The sequence below is a fragment of the Cariama cristata genome, unplaced genomic scaffold (assembly GCF_000690535.1).
Source record: "Cariama cristata isolate BGI_N322 unplaced genomic scaffold, ASM69053v1 scaffold198, whole genome shotgun sequence".
Taxonomy (NCBI): Eukaryota; Metazoa; Chordata; class Aves; order Cariamiformes; family Cariamidae; genus Cariama; species Cariama cristata.
The window spans coordinates 129,164-147,766 of NW_009630431.1; the positions used below are offsets into that span (position 1 = coordinate 129,164).

Sequence of the window (18,603 nt, forward strand, 5' to 3'; positions counted from 1 at the left end):
CTCCTTCGTGCATTGCTTTGCTTGGAGGGTGGAAGGAGCAGCAGCAGCAGCTTCGCTTGCATGTCTAGGCAATTATGCTGTTGAGCTCTGGGGCACACTGGGAGCTGCACAGCCCGGTGCAGGGGTGCCTCTGAGGCCAAAATCCATTTCTGTCCAAAATCTGGAGCAAGGATGCTGGGAGGAGTGAGATGTCTGAAACTGGGGGTCCAGAGACAGATGTGATAATTACATCTGGAGGCTACTACGAAAGAATGTAGAAAAATCTGCTCAGGGCATTGCTGAGGTGCCTGGTAGGGAGCTGGGGACTGCATTGTGGTTGTATCTGCCAGAATTTGCCCTCGGTGACCTTCAGTGAAAGAGACTTGAGTGGAAAATGATGGAGTCTATAAAACCCAGCAAAGTACAAGAGGAACCAAAAGGAGAAGGAATGGACTGATGCCAAGAAACAATTCACAGCAATAACGGAGGCAGGAATGAGAGGTCAGGGATTAAAGTTAAGTGTCTATATGTGTGTGCGTATGTGTAGGGGAGGAGTGGATTCCTGACAGAAATTGCAGCAAGATTCCTGCTTATGAAAGGCAGTTAGAATAATGAAACAAGCTGCCAAAACCAGCAGCAGTAAAGAACAGATCATATACATCATCAAGAAAGGACCTGAGCTGGTTCCGGAGCTGCTGTGAGTCAGCAGGGGAACGGTGAATGCTCAGAGGAGCGTGAGGGCAGATAGGGCAGAGTGCCAGGGCAGAGTAGATCAGAGTGGGGTTTACAGCCAGATCTCTTGGCCTGTCTGGTGCTGGATGGTGGCCACAGAGCCCGTTGCGTTCAGATCTCAGACTGGGTGTGACTGGAAGGTAGTTTGTTCTGCTGTGGGGATGAATGATGCATCCATAATGGGAGACAAGAATTTTGCCTGCATGTTGCAAATACCAAGGATAAATTCAGGTCCATGGATTTTACTGTAGCTCTGATAACTGACAGATACAGAAGTGCGTGTGTGGGGGGTCCCAGCTGGAGCCTGACAATTTTGCATCCAGGACTGTTGCTGTTTTAAGAAATACTGGCCTGCTGAGTAGTGTTGAGGACCAGCAAGTTCCAGAAAGTATTTATGAGAGTGTGCACCTCTCAGAGGACAGACTTGATTATGTGGTTGGAGAAAAAAAAAAACAAAACAAAACACAAAAAACCCCTCATCTTGTAGAAGAATCTTGCCAGCAGCAATATAGTTGCAGGCTCCTTTAGCACAACAGCTAACAAGGTGGGAGCAGCAGGGTTGGCATGGATGAAGCAGGAACAAGAGGCAAGTCCAGCCACAGCTCCAGCTCAGCCTCTTTGCAGGAAAAGATGTTTGCTGGTACCTGGCATCCTTCCGTGACAGTGAAGGCAGCAAGGGGAAAGTAGAAAGCACTGCGGGCCGTTAGGAAGCAGCACAAAGCTCTCAGGATCAACCCACCCCAGGCTGAATGCTCAGATCTGCAAAGTGCCTGGATCAGCCCCACCAGCCCATGCTAAACAGTAGGTCAGAGCAGACGACTGTAATCTGGCCTTGAAATCAATAGTTTTCTAAACAGAAACACCATTTTCTATTACCATTACAATTTTCTGGGCTTTCTGTCCATCCTAAGGCCAGATTGCTCACATGGAAGAAAGCAAACAAGCTAATGAGTTGGTTTGAGTTGTTAAATGCAGGGTAGCTGCAGGCAGAGTGACTTGTATGTGTTGCAAATGTCATAATGTTTTGCAGTTACCCAGACAACTCATGGAGGGGGTTGTCAGCTGAAAGCACTTATTTTGGACACCCTGAGGTTACATTTTAGTCCAAAACCCAAATTGCAGTCCTCCAAGTAAAGGCTTCTTTCTACAGTGGCTATTTTTGTTATTATTATTTTTTAAAGCCCTCATCATAAATAAAATACCCCATCTTTGGGAAAGCATTAGGGTGTGAGGATCACAAAACAGGAATTTGACTTCATGCTGAGGCATTCAGTTGTCCCCGTGTTTCGGTTGCTTTTTGAAAGGGACTGTTGAAGTGATGGGAGCTACTAGGTTGACTGCCTTGCACTCAGTGATTCTGTCTCAGGCTCATTGTGGACCATGTCAGGCAAGCTTTCACTGCCTTACCAATGGTGCACAACTGGGATGAGGGGTTCAGCCTTTGGAAGCCATTGAAACTTGATCTAACTCTAATATATATACAGTAAGGCAGACAACTTGCATATACAGGATGAAATATTTCCCAGGCATCTTCCATCTATGCATTCTGATAAGAATTTCTTTTTTCCCCAACCATGGTGGTCCTTTCTCCATCCCAGAAGCAGAGCTGAGTTTCTCCTCTCTTCCTAGAGGTCATCAGATACTAGACATTTACTTATTTTGTTTCCTACCCAACTGGTTGTACTGGTGCCTGCAGCATATAGACAAAGGATTTATTCTCCTGCTTCCTGTGCCGACCTGTCTCTCACATAGAAATTATTGGGAAGTGAAAAAATACTCACAAGACTAAAAGCAGGTCCCCGACTCTTCAGACTAATCCTTCATAAGCACAAATGATCAAGAAATAGGCATCAAGCCTGGATAAGCCACATGGATTTGTTCCACATGCCATTGCTTCACACAGTTAGCCACAAACCATTTCACAGCCCTTCATGGGAGACTTAGGGTCTTTAGGAAAAGAGTGGTAAGTACAGTATATGGCATGAACAGTTGACTGAAATAGATTGTGTGCATCATGACCTAGAAGTTCCTGTAAAGGATGGTGTAACTGATGATGACTAGCTCAAATGAAGGCACTTGGAGTGAGCTGGCAGGTCTTCCATCCACCTGGGTATTTCAATTGCCCCTGAAAAATGTTCTCTCTGGTACACTTTTCTCCCTTGTTCAATGGGCATCTTTAGGGTGACTCAGATCAGAAAGAAGGCAGGGAGATGTAACATTTTCTATAGGATTTCAGGTGCAGGAGGACATCTCCCATCTCCCCATAGAGTCATCCCCTAGCCAGGCATTGCTACAGCTCAAAGAAGCACCTCTTTGTTAAAGGCCCCTGGAATTTCCTTTTTCTCAGTCAGGTTGAACAGAAAGGTTGCTTCTTAAAAAAAAAAAAAAAAAAAAAGAAAAAAAGAAGAAGTAATTCCTGCGTGCAATAAAAAGATACACTATCTGCTGAATGAAATATAAATGCTTCACAGCAGCTGTCTCCTGAGTTTGCATTTGCTGCTGCTCCTGATTGGAAGGCTTGATAAAGATAATGGGATTTTTTACCTCCCTCCCCCTCTCCCTCCCTCTCTCTGGAAGGTGGAAGTGTACAAATTGGATTGGAGTATGTCTGTCCTTTGTGCCGGCTCCCGGAGGAGTGCACAGATCTGATGAGAGAGGGGACAGGGTGCTGCCAGTGAGGACAAAGCTAACAGTTTTCACTTAGTGCTGTGAATATGGATGTCAGGGTCACCTTTTCCTCCTTTGTACCCTCCCTTCCCATTCTTTTGCTCCCAGCCATTGCATTTCCTTGCAGCTGGCACTCATGGAGAAGGGGAGAGTGCAGTGCCCCTGTAAGACTAGCAAGAGTTGGGGAACCACAACTGGAGGTCCTTTCCTTGTCATTGCTTAGATGCACAATGAAGTGATTTGTATTTGGTCAGGGCAAACGGGCTGCAAAACTGAAGCCAGATGCTCTGAACCTGCCTTGCTTGAACCTTTCCTCCTTGTCTTGCTCAGGACTGAGTCTTGTGTGGAGTTAGACTGGTCCTTCCTCTTCCTCGCATGGCCCCTTTCTGCAGGAAGGCCAAGAGGAAGGGCTTGGCAACTCCCAGTGTCTGTGCAGGAGCACAAAGAGCTCGAGGGGACATCCCATGATGTCCACAGCTTCCCTGGAGCCAGAGGGAAAGCTTCTACTACTCTGAGGACCTTGTCCAGCCCTTAAATGCAAATAAAGCACAGAATGGGGAAAGCTGTACCTACCCTTGATATCAGAGCCAAGGACAAAACTAAGAACATGTGCATCCCTCCTGAAACACTACGTGAGTGCGTGTGTTTCTCCCCAAAATGATTCAGGAGAGAGGAGGACCATAGGAACATGCAGAGGCCTGAAGGAGAGAGATCAAAAAGACTCCATCCCCAAGAGACCGTGAGGAAGGCACATAAGAGGCACACTCTGTGACAGAAATGACTTCAGCACTCTGTGGGGCACTTTGTAAGAGCACAATTTCCCAGCCCAAACTTCAGCATTTTGTGCTCTTCCAAGCAATATCTGGGACTAGTTAGCCTCCAGGAATCCGGTCCAGGTGGGAATGAACAGAGAGCATCATCCTTGGACATCACGAGGATAATGTAGGTGAGGATCTAAGGAGCTAGAGTAAACGAAGGGCAGTTCAGGATCAGTGCTTAGCCAACACGACCTTTGCTTGCTCTCTCAGTATCTCCAGCCAAAGCAACACCCAGCAATAAACACAGCAGCTGACCTCTTTCTGCTAATTTAAATGAATAATAAAGGCAAGGGCAGCTTTCCCAATACATTTTAATTATGTGATAAGAAAACTGCTGAAACCAAAAGAAATTTGCAACAGTCCTTGCATTTTTATATTAGGAGAAATAAGCAGGGGTGGCAGGTGATGTCTCCATATCCAAGAGTTCATTTTAATTAACTCCCACAAATGAATAGACTTTCTGCTTTGGCTCTGGCTAAACAGTATGTGGTTGGATCACTGTGACTGAGACATGACAACCAAAAAGGTAGCTCTGAATGGTTCGAGTTGTCTCCCATTATGCCACAACTTTCCCTGGTGTCACCAGGTGATACTATATTTCTCTCCTTTTGGCCATGTTTATGTGTTCCTTGCCTACAGGCAAGTCTATGAGTCCTCTGTGGGGAAAGCTGTGACAATTCTCCATGTGGAGCATCCTTCAAGATTTGAGCAAAAAGTGGTATCCTGAGAAGTGATGGGGTGCTCCAGTGATGCAGAAGGAGAGAAGCATTCATCCTTTCAGGTTGGAGGCTGGAGAATTGGATGTGGTCAGGAACTGGAGCCCTTCTGCCCACAGGCTGTCCCTTCTGCTGCGGAAGGCTGGTAGAGGTTACACGCTGCACAGAGCAGGGTGTTGGATCTGTCTCCCTGTTGTGCCTCTACTGTGCCCAAAGCTAAGGGCTTCCTGCTCTCCATCACTTCGGGATGTGAGTAGCAAAAAGTGTTGTGTGAGCACTAATGGAGATGAACTGAGCCCAGTACAGGGTCTGTGCTGAACAAGACACTGCTCTGGCCATGGGAGGCCTCTCTGTGGCTAGGTCGGGGCAGTTAGAGATATCTCAGGTACTGATAAAACCTGTGCCTATGCTGTTAAAGGAAGGAGGACCAGGCATGAATTTCTGTCCCTGACACAAGTGACATTCATTTACTCCTGTCCCATGATGACAGCTAACCTAGGCAAGGACAGGTTGGTCTTAGAAACAGCCACATTGGATCCAGAACAGAGCCAGGGAGTAAGCTAAGATTTAAGCACTGTGAATAATAAAGGTGCTAAAGCACCAGGCTTTGCCCTGTTCAGCTTCACCAGTGGATCAACAGCTCTCTTGATCTCAAAGATCATTGCTTTATTTATCTGTATAGAGCTCACCACTGCACGCTGCTGTGCCCTAGCCTTGGACCTCTCATCTCTGTAGACAACCGCTCTATGTTCTGATCTCTATAGGGTGTCACTCTTTAAAGCAATGGGTGTTTCCTGTGAAAAGGTTGATTTGTGATTACACTATTATTTTATCAAGGGTAAAGAAACCGGTCTGGATAACCTGGGACTTGACTCTGAACTTTGCTACATGGCTATGTTTTTTGCATACTTTCCCAAATCACCTTCCTGAACTTTTAATGGTTCATCTGTCTTCAATTTCCCTCTGGAAAGAGGGTTCTGGACGTTTATGCATTTGCGTGTTGTACATGGTTGGAGGCATCTGACAGAGTGTAAAGGCAATGACTGACATGTTGCTACACGGATGCAGCCAGCACAAGTGTGACTACATGGGTTACGGGTACAGGGATTATCGGGGCTCTGTCCCCTATCTCAGAGGCTCTGCACAGCAGAGTTCAATGTCCCTGTTCTCCTTGCAGAGTGGCGGCAAGCAAGCGGGGCAAGGATGATCCTTCAGGATGAAGACATCACAACCAAGATAGAGAATGACTGGAAGAGACTCAACACACTGGCACACTATCAGGTAACTGTGTGAGAGGATGGGTAGAAGGCAGATCAGCTAAGAAAATACAAAGGAGAAGGGCAAAGTATTATTCTCTAAGACACAGAGGTAAACAGTGGTTGAATGGGCAGTAACTGGGCAGAGCCTCTGTGTTGAGTACATCCATCCTGTTCCACTGTCCTTGTAGTAATTACCCTGAACAACATTAGAGATGAAGCCAAGAGAAGAAAAAATCCTCTGTCTCTCTCAAAGGAGTGGCATCCTTGGTGAGTGAAAGATATGAAGAGGAGATATGGTCATGACAACAACATGAGTTAACATTTCTCATGTAGACAAATAGAAAACAAGTCTTCCCATCCCCCCTTTTCCAATGCATCGAAGGACTTATAATGCTATCAGAGTGCAGAAGGATGGAAGAGAGAAAAATGGAAGGAAAGGAGGCTTGATGTCTGGAAGAAGGAGGAGGAAAGCAGCGTGACTGGAGACCATGTTGCAGTGGAGTTGTTACTGACCCAGGAACCCTTGTTTTCAATCCCAGTCCTGGTTTATGTGACCTGCCTTGGGACAGGGCTTCCCTTCATCTCTGCATGACCTTGAGATCCATAAGAGCGGGCTGAAGATGTCCCCAAAAATCTTACGCAAGTGGTAGATTTAATGAAAAATGGAATTTTGGTCAAAAGCTCCCCCCATTCATTCCCCCCACCCCTTGCCAAAAACACAAAAGAACCCCACCTCATTAGGTTTAATCCGATGCTGACAATTTTGTCATTTCCTCAATCACACCTCAGCAATCTATGTTTCATAACAAGATTCTTTTTTCATTTAAGAGCTGACCTGAGGAGGCAGCAAGCAATAATTTGAAAAGGAAACAAACCTTTTCACTTCAGATTGATTGAAGCATTGCTGGCTGACTCTGGAACACTTTTTTTTTTTTTTCAGGGGGAGTGGGAATGTTTTCTATTTTATTTCACCAACAAACCAGGCATAATTTTCTTTCCCTTCTGTGCTTTTTCCAGCTGTTTGCGTCACGCATCGAGCTCCCAGCTATGTGGATGAGCTGGGGCACAACAGGTCCTCAGTTGACAGGGTGTTGATCTCTACATCGTTTAACCTGGCTGTCCTGAGGGCAGACACGGAGCATGCTGGGACAGACACTGATATTCCTGTTGCCTCAGTTTCCCAATCTGTGTGGGGCTAAAACTACAAAGAGCCAATAATTGCCTTCCATGATTGCTAAGGGGCTATTTAATTAGCCTCTGCAGTGCTTTGAAGATGAAAAACTCCATGCAAGTGCTAATTATTATTATTACACAGACAAGAGTTAGACTTTGTTAGTGGGATTTTTTTCCCCCGTCTCCTTTTTATGATGTCTTATTTATCACAGATATTCCTGATACGGCTCCTGTGAGCCACTGACTTGTTAGCATTTCTGATTCGGGACCCACATGAACTGCCCAGCTGTAGAAATGGAAAGTTTGGCTCATTTCAGAAGGGTCTGTCATCTGTTGAAACACTGTCCCATGACATCCTGGAGCACGGCCACTCCAGACTTGCTGCTTTCCCCTGTCTGAAACCCTCTGACACAACAAAGAGAAAGAAGTTGTAGTAGTCATTTCAGTCCAGGGGTGCATTTGTCATATGGAAGAGGGAGACTGTGCATGGGGAGGTTGAGAGGATCAAAGCGGAAAATGTACATATCCATTTCTGAGCTAGGTACCTAGATATCACCTGCAACTGAAGTGTAAGGAATAGAAAATTTCACATCAGTTTTATCATCTTTATGGGACATTCCATCCTTGGTGTTTGAAATAACTCAGGTGATTTTATTCTTCTCATGTTCCTGCTCTGCGTAAGAGTTTCCTTGTGAAGAACCTACTGTCAGCTTTAGTGAGGTTAAAGCAAAGGCTCACATTGTCGTCACCAGGCTTTGAATCAGGACTTGAATGGAGCAGAGTCTGCTTTGTCATCTGTTGTCCTATTGCCCAAGTGCAGGCTTCTAGCAGTGTAACAAGAGATTTTATCCCTTTTTTGTTAATAGACCCACTGAGGAAAGCGTTTGAAGCTTTGGGTCAAAACCACTGTCCTGCCTACAGTGACACTGCGTTACGTCTCAGTTTCTGCTGCTTGAATTTCTGCTGTCCTTGGCGTGCTCCTCAGCCAGTTTTCAGAAGCTGATTGACAAAGTCCCTTTTTCTCTACAGGTGCCAGATGGATCTGTGGTAGCTTTAGTCTCCAAGCAAGTCACTGCCTACAATGCAGTCAACAACTCCACAGTCTCCCGAACGTCAGCCAGCAAGTATGGTAAGGATTTGTGTGCTGATATGGATTGAGAGAGCGCTGGAGAAGAGATCCCAAATGTCATGGTGGTTACAAGACACTGAGCACCAGCAGAGAGAATCCTAGACAGATGACTAGTTGATAAGATTGCTTGAGGGATGGCAGGAGGAGAGGATTTAGCCATCTAAAACTTTGTCATCTGGTCCAAGCTGTTGATCCAAGTGATTGGATTGCTCTTGGGAAGTACCTCTCCTTCCTCATTAATGAAAGGAGGAGCCTATATAAATAGCTGCCTACATTTTAGATCACTAATCTCACTCTTAGAGTTTGCACAGGGAGAGGCAAAGGAGAAGCACTGCACACTGTATGGGCGCAGTTGTTCTGGTGGACAAAGTCCTTGCAGCATGGTCTGTTGTGAAGATGAATCTATGGTACAGATGAGCAACCACAATCTACACAGGGCATAGCCTGTCTACAGTTATATCTCAGCGTGAGTGTCCCACCCAGCTATCTTATTATCCCAAGGGAATTTGCACCTGGAATAATAATAAAAATGGCTTACTGAGGTCTTACATCAGTATATCTCAAGGGAGTAGATTGTTGTTCCCACTTTACCCATGAGCAAACGGAGAATGAGACAGCTGTGAAATAGAGACCAGGTGGAAATTCTTCTGTAGAGCCAAACAGAGACCTCCTGAGTCTCACTCACACCATCACATACCTTTATCCCATGTGCTAGAATTGCAGACCAGGATGTATCTTACCATGGAGATGCCAGATGGCAAAGCAAAACATCTCTAATGTGCAACCAGAATGCTGCAAAACCACCCTCCAACCTGGATGCAGCTGTCATATCAATTTATTGTTATTTTTTAATTTATGAAATCATCTCCAATTCTCCTTACTCCCTTTAGCTTGAGGGAAAGTACAGTTTCTCAATGTCCAGGGGAGCCTCCTTCCTCTTTCTCCAAGGACATAAGCAATCCACCAGACCTTATTAATATTCATCCTCTTTGCCACGTTGTTGCAATTACTGAAAGACAAAGTGACCTTTGAAAAGGAAGACTTGAGGGGGGGTAATTTCTGTTGGATTTCTTTAATTCTTTTGCCATTTGATTTTTCAGGAGGAGGGAGTGGGGAAAAATGCAGGGGGAGGAGAAGATGTGGTGGGTCAGAAGTGATTGTTAATTGCAATTAAGAAAACAGCATCCAGAAAGAGAAAGGATACTCTATCTGATAATTAATATGTAGAGATTGGTAATGCATTAATGAGGCTGATTCAGATCTTGCTACAGAAAGGTGCAACACTCTTCTGTTAATTATGGTTGGAAAAGACTATCTGCAGCATCGCTGGAAGGTCAGGGAGAGGGGAATGCCTCATGCCATCACTCAGAGGCAAAGGGAGGTAAAATTTGGAGGCTAAAGGTGTCCTTGGAGAGGAAATTTGTGGGGGCCTATCTAGGATTCTGGTTTGCTCTCTATCAAAACAAGATTTTGGAGAAGGGAATGAGGAGGATTGCTGGGCAGGAGTTACTGGATTGCACTGATGCCAAAGGAGGGAGGAGAGTCAGCTCCTCCGAAGTATGGGCATGGGGAGCTAGACAAGAGTTCACATTAGCTACATCAATATTACTATGCAAAAAGGCCATGGCCTGTTCTCTGGCCGTAATGCCAAGCACCATGGCATGGTATGGCTGACATCCATACAGGTAAAACAATTTGTACTTAGCCATACCAGTTACTGTGAGTAGCTGGTACTATTCCCGGTGTCTGACACTGACGATGCTAGTTGTCCCAGGCCAAAGCTTTGCCAGGGAACATGGTAAGAGGTAAAGAGCATGGGCAACTGAAAGTCAATGTTTGAGCTTCGTTTAATTTAATAGTGTAGACACTGACATCAAGTCTGACTTGGCTGACGTCCCTTGTCTTTGCTAAGCAAATCACTCAGTCGTAAGATGATGCTTTGATAATAAGGCCTGGCCCATACAGCTGCTTTGGGGGCTTCTCCATCTCACATTGCAATTCCACCAGGAGATATACGTGTGTTGCCTAATGTTACAAATTGGTTGATGGAAATTTATTTAATACTAATACGGAAATGCAGAGCTTGTCAGAGAAGGGACATCGCAGTACTGCTACAGCCTTCCCCCTTTGGAGACCCAAACTAACGTCTCCCCAGGGTGGACTCACTGGCTATGATTGTCTCAGCCCCACAGCAGAATCTGTATGAGCATCCACTCCATATACTGAATGGGAGAGGTACCTGCTACTGAACCCAGACAGAAGAGATCTTCTTGTCTATCGGATGAAAAACTTCTGTTAGGTGGCATGTTGTTAGCATATTTCCTTGGTGAAACCTGTTAATCCCTATACAAGTGCTACTAGGGCTGAGACACATGAATCTCTTTTTGCAGAAAACATGATCCGTTACACAGGCAGCCCGGACAGCCTCCGTTCCCGCACACCCATGATCACCCCTGACCTTGAGAGTGGAGTCAAGATGTGGCACTTGGTGAAGAACCATGAGCATGGTGACCAAAAAGAGGGTGACCGGGGCAGCAAGATGGTTTCTGAGATTTACCTGACAAGACTACTTGCCACCAAGGTACATGGTGAGGGTGTGGAAGAGGGCGAGAAATATTTTTTAAAAGGCTACAGTGGAACTCCTTGCCTACAAGACATGAGAGACTGCTCAAAGGATGCCAAAGGAGGATAAAAAGAGAAGAGCAGAAGGAAAATAGAGCAAGAGGAGTGCTCCAAGCATATAGCAAAGGAGCTTGAATTTAGAACGCAGTGTCAGAAAAGGGACATTGGAGAGCAATGAGGAGTAAAGAACCCAGGGCCATGAGACTGGTGGAGAAAGTCAGCACAGGGGTAGGTGCTGGGGTTGTTGAGTATACTGGCTTGTAGTTTGTACCAAAGTGGAGCAAATGAAGAGCCAGGGAGTAAATGTGCTCAGATCAGGTTCCGAGGATATGTCACGCCTCACAGTCTGAAATCGGGTCCTATGCCACAAAACCCTGAGTTTTGTGGTACAAGTCCTTCTTCTCCACCTTTCCCCTGGGCCCATAAGACTCTTGTGATGATGTCTTGGCAGGGGGTTAAATTGGCCATGATGTAGCAAATAGGTGGTCGGCTCTAAGGACAGCCGTCAGCGTTAAATGCCTATCCCCATTGAGACATGGAAAGCTCAGGGTCTCCAGAGAGAAAATGCAGATTAGGTCAGGTGGGGGCAGAGCAGGGACATCCAGAGCTGAATCTCCAGACACATCTCACACATCACAGCTGGCCCATGGCAAGGCTCTGCAGAGAGGGCAAAGACTGTGTTGGGCAGTTGGTAAGATCCCATCTACTCAATCCATACTCCCCAAAATGCTGGTAACCAGCCTCCTATGTGGGTGCCTGCCAAAGCCTGCAAACTTCTGCAGTAGGGCAGTATGTGAGTGTTTAGCGTAACTGGGGATGCAGCTTGGGGAGGAGGACACTTGGACAAGTGGAGATCACTCAAGCTGACAAATCTAAAACCTAGTGGACTTTGGCTCTGGGTCAGCCACAGAAAGTGGTTTAATTGCCACTGTGTGCACAGGAAGAACTCACTATCATTCACCACCACTCTGTCCCTTCTCTGTAAAGGGGATGGCCAGTTCTTGCCACAGCTGGCTCACTCTAGTGTTGACAAAAGGTCTCAGGCTTTTCACCTTCTTTCATCTCTGACCAAGACTATCCTCCACGTAACTCACTGCTAAAGGCTCTACAGGAGTGTGGACAAAAGCAGTTGTCTGAGTTTATATTTATTTACTCTTCTACACTGTGGATGGTGGTCTCCTTGGAGAAGCCTGCATTAATGAAGAGGCTGCAATGATCTTCTTTTGCACCCCAGCAAGGACTAGGGTAGGTGAGGAGGAAGGCAGTATGATGAGAGACAGGCTTCCTGTGCGTTCTGCTGTTCTCTTGCAGCACAGAGCATCTCTGTGGCCAAATCTCTCTAACATGAGAGTTATCTCAGTGCATCCCAGAATTGGAAACTGCAGGGTAGCTGTGGCTCAGGTGTGGCTCATCACAGTGTTATCTCATCCTGTTCTGAGCAAGGTTAGACCAAGCAGTGATCAAACAGCCCAATCTTCCTCCCTCCTCTGAAGTTTTGACTATTATCATTTCTTGTCAGTGTGATAATAGACACAAACACAATTTCATGTGTTCATGCAAATGCCATCTGAGTTTGCCCATCAGACAGGTCTCCATCACATGTCCTACCATACAGTTTTACCTGCACATTTGTTCCTCAACTCGTTTTGCCTCTGATACCTGACTCTCCCTGCAGCCTCACTCAGGCTGTCTACATTGCAGTGGGATTTAGAGATAAAGTGGCTTTGTCTTTAGCCCTTGGTACATGCCCAGCTTCCTGGCATCAAGATGCTTTTACGGATCACACAATATAAAAAGAAAGTGATGCTCCCCAGGGCTCGGGCCCCAGCTGGTGTAAACCAGTAAGCACTGGACCGGAGCTGATTTATGCTGTCTGGGGATAGGGCCCCTACCCCACCACTGAACCATTTCCGGATCACAAACTCAACACTCAGGGTCTTCTTGTGGAGATGGCAGGAAAGCAGCTGCGAAATTTGCACAGCAACAGAAAGAGAGTAGAAAGGCTGGGGGTTTATTGTTTCCTCTCTTGGGCTGAGCAATTTTCTTTTCTCATCATGACCATTTGAGGAGAGAAAGCAATTGCTGGTAATACAGTCCCAGGGAATACTTAGTTAAACTGACAATGATTTTTATTTTGGTAAATCCCTGACCTCTGAGACCTGGAGTCTCTTGCCTAAAAGCCTCAGAGGTTTTCTTTGTGTTTGTGTGGGTGAGCATGTAGAGAACTAATTCCCTCCAGAAACTGAACCTGAGGGCAGCTCTTCCACGTCAGACCAACAAGATTTCCCCTCAGGGGCCCTTTCTGAGTCAGACATGTGCTGCACGGCTTTATTCACCCTGTAGGAGTTCACACAAGCAAAAGGTACCTATGTTTGTTTCCCAAAGAATAAATCAAGCGGTGAATCAGCAAGAGACACCAGCTTTCTAATTAAGTATTTGTTAGCGCTGTGTAAACTTGAGCCACTCTAGTGGAATCTGGTGTTTCATTTCTAATAAAGAGAATTTCTTTCCTGAGTCTCAGAGAAAGAGGAGGGTTTTATTTTTCAGAAGAGGAAATTTTGCATGTCAGGAAATGTTTGCTGGAGATTTGATTGCTTTTTGGTTATTTTAGCAGCCGTATGGTTTCATAGAATCATAGAATCCTTATGATTGGAAGAGACCTCAAAGATCATCAAGTCCAACTGCATACCTGATGCCACCATGCCCGCTAAACCCACTAAACCATGTCTTGAAGCGCCACATCTAAACATTTTTTGAACACCTCCAGGGACGATGAATCTACCACTTCCCTGAGGAGCCCATTCCAATGCTTAACGACTCTTAGAGTGAAGAAGTTCTTCCTAATATCCAGCCTGAACCTCCCCTATTTGCTGAAATATAAATGCCTACGAAGCTCTGGTGGCAGAACAGAAGTTCAGACGTGGGCTAGAGCTCCCGATTCAGCAGGGAAAGCATGCCTTGCCTGGTTCCCCCCCAAACCCAGCCTGCAGCTCATCTGGTTATCACAGCTCCTCAATCGCCCCCTCCTCCAAGCCTGGTCACCCATTGATATTCCAGCACTTCACCTTCTTGTTAAAGGTCAACTGTCCTCACTGGCTTGTCCAGGGTGGTCCTCCAAGCACAGGATCTGGGACACCTCTGCAGTCTCTGCAGTGGACATTACTGAGGTCTGCAGAGCAGTACCTGACACATCCATGCATTCCTTCTAGGGTTTGCCTCAGTAAAAAACAAGGAGGCCTCTTGGGGATTAAGATGAAGTTCGTGTTATTTTTTATACTAGTCACACACATAAAACAGCCACCGCTCTCCAGGTACTCTTGTCCCATTTGTCTCAATGACACCTTCTGCTCTGCTTTAGTCATCTGACTTCTATTCCTGGCATAAGAATTGGCCCTGGATGAAATCCAGCATAGAAAATGGCTAAGTTTTACTTCATGCATTCACTAAAGCAGTTGAGGATAGGATGCAGAGGAGAGGAATCTTGGTGGAAATAGATCAGGACCTCTCGATCACCATATTCCTGAGATGGGGTAAGATATCCCACCACAGCTCAGCCACCCTCCCTGGCAGGGAGTTTTAGTAGCAGAGAGGACAGGTAGCATCTTGACCTATCACATCTGACTGCTAAACAGATGTAGTGGATATTGTGAATATTCACGTGTCTGCTTAAAGACATCTATGTTGAAATTTCCAACTCGTGTCTCATCTAACAGATATTAGATGGCTCCCACTTTCAATCACACTTTCTGGGTCTGATCCACAGACATACTCTGTTTTCAGTGGGATACCAAAATTCAACATCCTCTTCCCACATGGTATCTCACATTCTTCTTTCCTTCCTTCTCCCAACAGGGCACCCTCCAGAAATTTGTAGATGACCTCTTTGAGACCATCTTCAGCACTGCTCACCGTGGCAGTGCACTTCCCCTGGCTATCAAATACATGTTTGACTTCCTGGATGAGCAGGCTGACAAACACAACATCCATGACCCCCATGTGCGGCACACTTGGAAGAGCAATTGGTAAGTGAGACAGCCCAGTACAGTCCAGCACCAGGCCCTGGACTGGAAGAAGAGTAGAGGGATGTGTGGTTTGAGATCTGGCTGCTGAGGGATCTGAGAAGCCTGGTGTGGGGTTTAGAGCACCAGGCTCAGTCTTCCTGAACTGATGGGGATGTCAGAACATCCCAGAATCTAAAGGATGCTTTCAAGGATGGAACACTTTCACTAAACAGTTCCCAGTTTGCCCTGTATTACATGGGGATGGCAGTATTTCTGAGGAACCTCACGAGGAAAAATGATGAAGTGTTTAACTGTTATAGTGTCCAGGCCCATAGGAATATCTAGGGAGGCAAGGGAGAGGATTCAGCACCATTGTCTTCATGTAGACTGGGTGTTTGAATTCCCACTGTAGTCAGAGAGGGTCTAAGGCTCCAATTTTTGCCCGCACATAGACATCTAGTGCCACGTGAAAGGTATCCCAGCTATCCGCAGAGGATGTGCAGCACGCACTGGAGACTTGTACCCTCCTGGGCTGGCAGCTGGTGGCCAGGAGAGCATCTCAAATGGTACTAAGCACTTAAAGGGTCTGGAGCTGGATGTGAGTCTCCTTCGGAGCGAGTGACAAAAAGTCTGACATCAGCCCCCTGCTCTAGCTGCCAGGCAGCAGCCCCTCTTCGTACATGTAGTGGGACAGCAGGGAAAAACCAGGGCTGATGGAGAGAAAAGATCTCTGCATCTCCTCTCCACTGAGTCTCCCTGTTGGAAAGAGTCCCCTGGGGAATCGCTCCCTCCCCTTCTCCTGTGCAAATACAGGGACTATAAAAGGAACAGCAGAGGAGAGCCATGGGGCTCCCAGCTCATGCATTTTTTCCTTTTACCAGCCATGCTGATGGCAGATCGTCACAGTGCAGTGACATAAAAAAAGAAACCCCATGCACCAAAGAGGCTTTCAACTAATGAAACATTAGCATATTATTAACATTATCTGCAGCACTAATCTGAGGCTGATTGCAGCCACTCAGACTAAATGAGCGGGAGGTTTATTTAAGGGGGGAGGGGGGAAGTCAGAGTGTGTGTGTATATGGGAAAAGGGGCAGTATGAAGAAATCTGTTCAATCAGATTAAATTAACTCAAAGTCACATCACGGGCTTCATTATTCCCAGCTAGAGACATTGTCCCCCCAGCCCCTCCCTGCACCCGTACGCACGCTCAGGCACACATACATGCACTCGGTTCGTCCTCACTGCGGCTGTGTTTGCCATCCAAATACCTGCAGAAGAAGTTCTGTGTGTTTCTCATCCATCTCGTCCCCCAACAGGAGAACCTCCGTCCCCAGCCTAAAATGTTTCCCCGCAACAACTCCATCAGGTCTTATTGCCAGCATCTCCCACTTCTCCTGGGCTTGGCTGGTAGGATTAACTGTGCGGGGCTTTCCTTACATTTGCTAGGTTATTTTGCTGGCTCAGGAGAATGCACAGTGGTTTAGGAAAATGTGGTGTGATTCCTCTGTCAGGACATGGTAAACTGCCTGCTGTTACTCGAAATGTATCAGACTTTGAGATTAATTTTTTTATGGTGCTGTGAACACATGGGGGTAAGGAGCAAATGAAAGGAACTGAGAAACTTGGGAGTTTAGCCTGAACATCAGGTGAATTTGTTAAGCTGAAGAATGACCTCCTCTTGGGAAGGTGCAGACATGGAATATAGACGTAACAGTCTACCTGACAGAGAGACAAGAGTTTGACACTGCGATCAGTGACACAGCTCAGCTCCTAGGCCATGATCATACGAATACATTTGTCCTGACAAAAAGGCTTCAGACACAGGCTGGAGATAGATACCTCAGGGCATCTCATATAAATGAACTGCAACAAAGGGGGGCTTTGGATTGCAATTGGAATGACATTTCCTTGGATAGGGCAGATATAATTTCATTTCACAGGTTGCAACACTTGTTTCCCAGTTCCTTTTTTTCCTTGAGGCAACAGGGTTTCCCTGTCGTGTAAGGACTGCTTCATGCCCAGTTGGCTGGGATCGTATGCAGGCTTTGGCTTGAGCTGTGGAGCGTGACAGTAGACGGTGTCCACAGCAGACAGTGCATGTCATTAACACTTCCAGTCTCAACCTGGGAGCTCTACCTACCTCTCTCCCACGGGGTTGCTTTGAGGGCTAAAAGCCAAGTCCCTCAATGACAAATGTTGACTGTAAGTTTTGCGGATGCAGTGCCTGTCCTTGTCTGATGAAGCTGCCAATAGGTGGAAGTTTACATTGCAATCTGACGTAGAGAAGTTAAGTGTCATTTTAATCACCTCAATTATACTCCCATTAATTTATGTGCAACTTCAATAAGATGGCATTGACTTTAAGACTGACAAAATCTGGCTTGTAAGGATAACAGACACAAAAGGCATTCCCGAGGTGACTCCACTGCTGTCCCTAGAGTCCTGTAGGGGAGGAATTTATTGTATATCAAAGCTTATCCCAGAATCTTTATCTTCACATCATTTACCACTGTCACCTCACACAACAAAGCCTGTCAACCAAGCACTGACTCACCCCTTCCACCCCTCCCACCCCTCTTGCAGCCTGCCGTTACGGTTCTGGGTTAACATGATCAAGAACCCACAGTTCGTCTTCGACATCCACAAGAACAGCATCACAGATGCCTGCCTCTCGGTAGTGGCTCAGACTTTCATGGACTCCTGTTCGACCTCAGAGCACCGTCTGGGCAAAGACTCACCCTCCAACAAGCTTCTCTACGCCAAGGACATCCCCAGCTATAAGAACTGGGTGGAAAGGTGAGTTTTAGCTCTAGAAACAGGAATGAAATAAGCAACTGATACAAAGAGGCCCTGTTTCATGGATGGAGGTAGGGATATTTCTTTTGGTAGCTGCCTCTGGGCTTTTTTTCTTTGGTTATTGCCCAACTAGAAAGCTCCACGTTAGCCTTTTATTCCCATGTGCCTTGCAGCAGAGATGGAAATTTAATTAGAGGTGTGAACTGAAGGTGTTTGCCATTATTGTATCTCTTGAGGAGAAACTGTTGAGAAGTGATAGAGGGAGGAAGGAAAGGGAGGTGATGTTTTCGAGCCCTGTGAAGTATGTTGGCTTCGAAGTCTTTCCACACAGACCAGAAGTGGTTTGTTGTTCTCAGCATTGTTGTGACAGTCCCCTCACTGCCTGGATTCCAGGAGTCGTACAATTATCTCCCCTTATTCCAAGGCCAGTAGCTTTCCTTGGAGGCTCTTCTGTGCTTTGAATGAGACACCATAAGATTGACAGTCACCATAAGGTGACTGAAGCTCTGCAGGTATTTTCTGAAAGGTCAGAGGTCTTTCCTGCAAGACCTGTAGCTGTACTGTTCAATCTACTGCACTGAAGGTCAGTGTCTGGCAGAGCTACTCTACAGGGAATACAACCAAGACAACTCTTCCTGCAGTATGTAAGGACTTCAGTTTTTCTACGATTTTCTGCAGTACAAGCAAATAGCACATCTTGCAATCCGT

The 18,603-nt window shown here is 46.2% G+C and overlaps 1 protein-coding gene across 1 annotated transcript in view; it reads left to right on the plus strand.

Moving 5' to 3' along the window:
* The window catches only part of LOC104165769 (plexin-A4), a gene marked incomplete at its 5' end in the record, with an annotated part of 154,549 nt that overhangs the window by 125,510 nt on the left and 10,436 nt on the right, over positions 1-18,603 (plus strand). Inside the window, 5 exons of the mRNA XM_009705507.1 lie at positions 6,090-6,193; positions 8,374-8,473; positions 10,864-11,054; positions 14,948-15,117; positions 17,683-17,895. Of these exons, the coding sequence (XP_009703809.1) occupies positions 6,090-6,193; positions 8,374-8,473; positions 10,864-11,054; positions 14,948-15,117; positions 17,683-17,895 (778 nt within the window). The remainder of the gene's footprint in view (positions 1-6,089; positions 6,194-8,373; positions 8,474-10,863; positions 11,055-14,947; positions 15,118-17,682; positions 17,896-18,603) is intronic.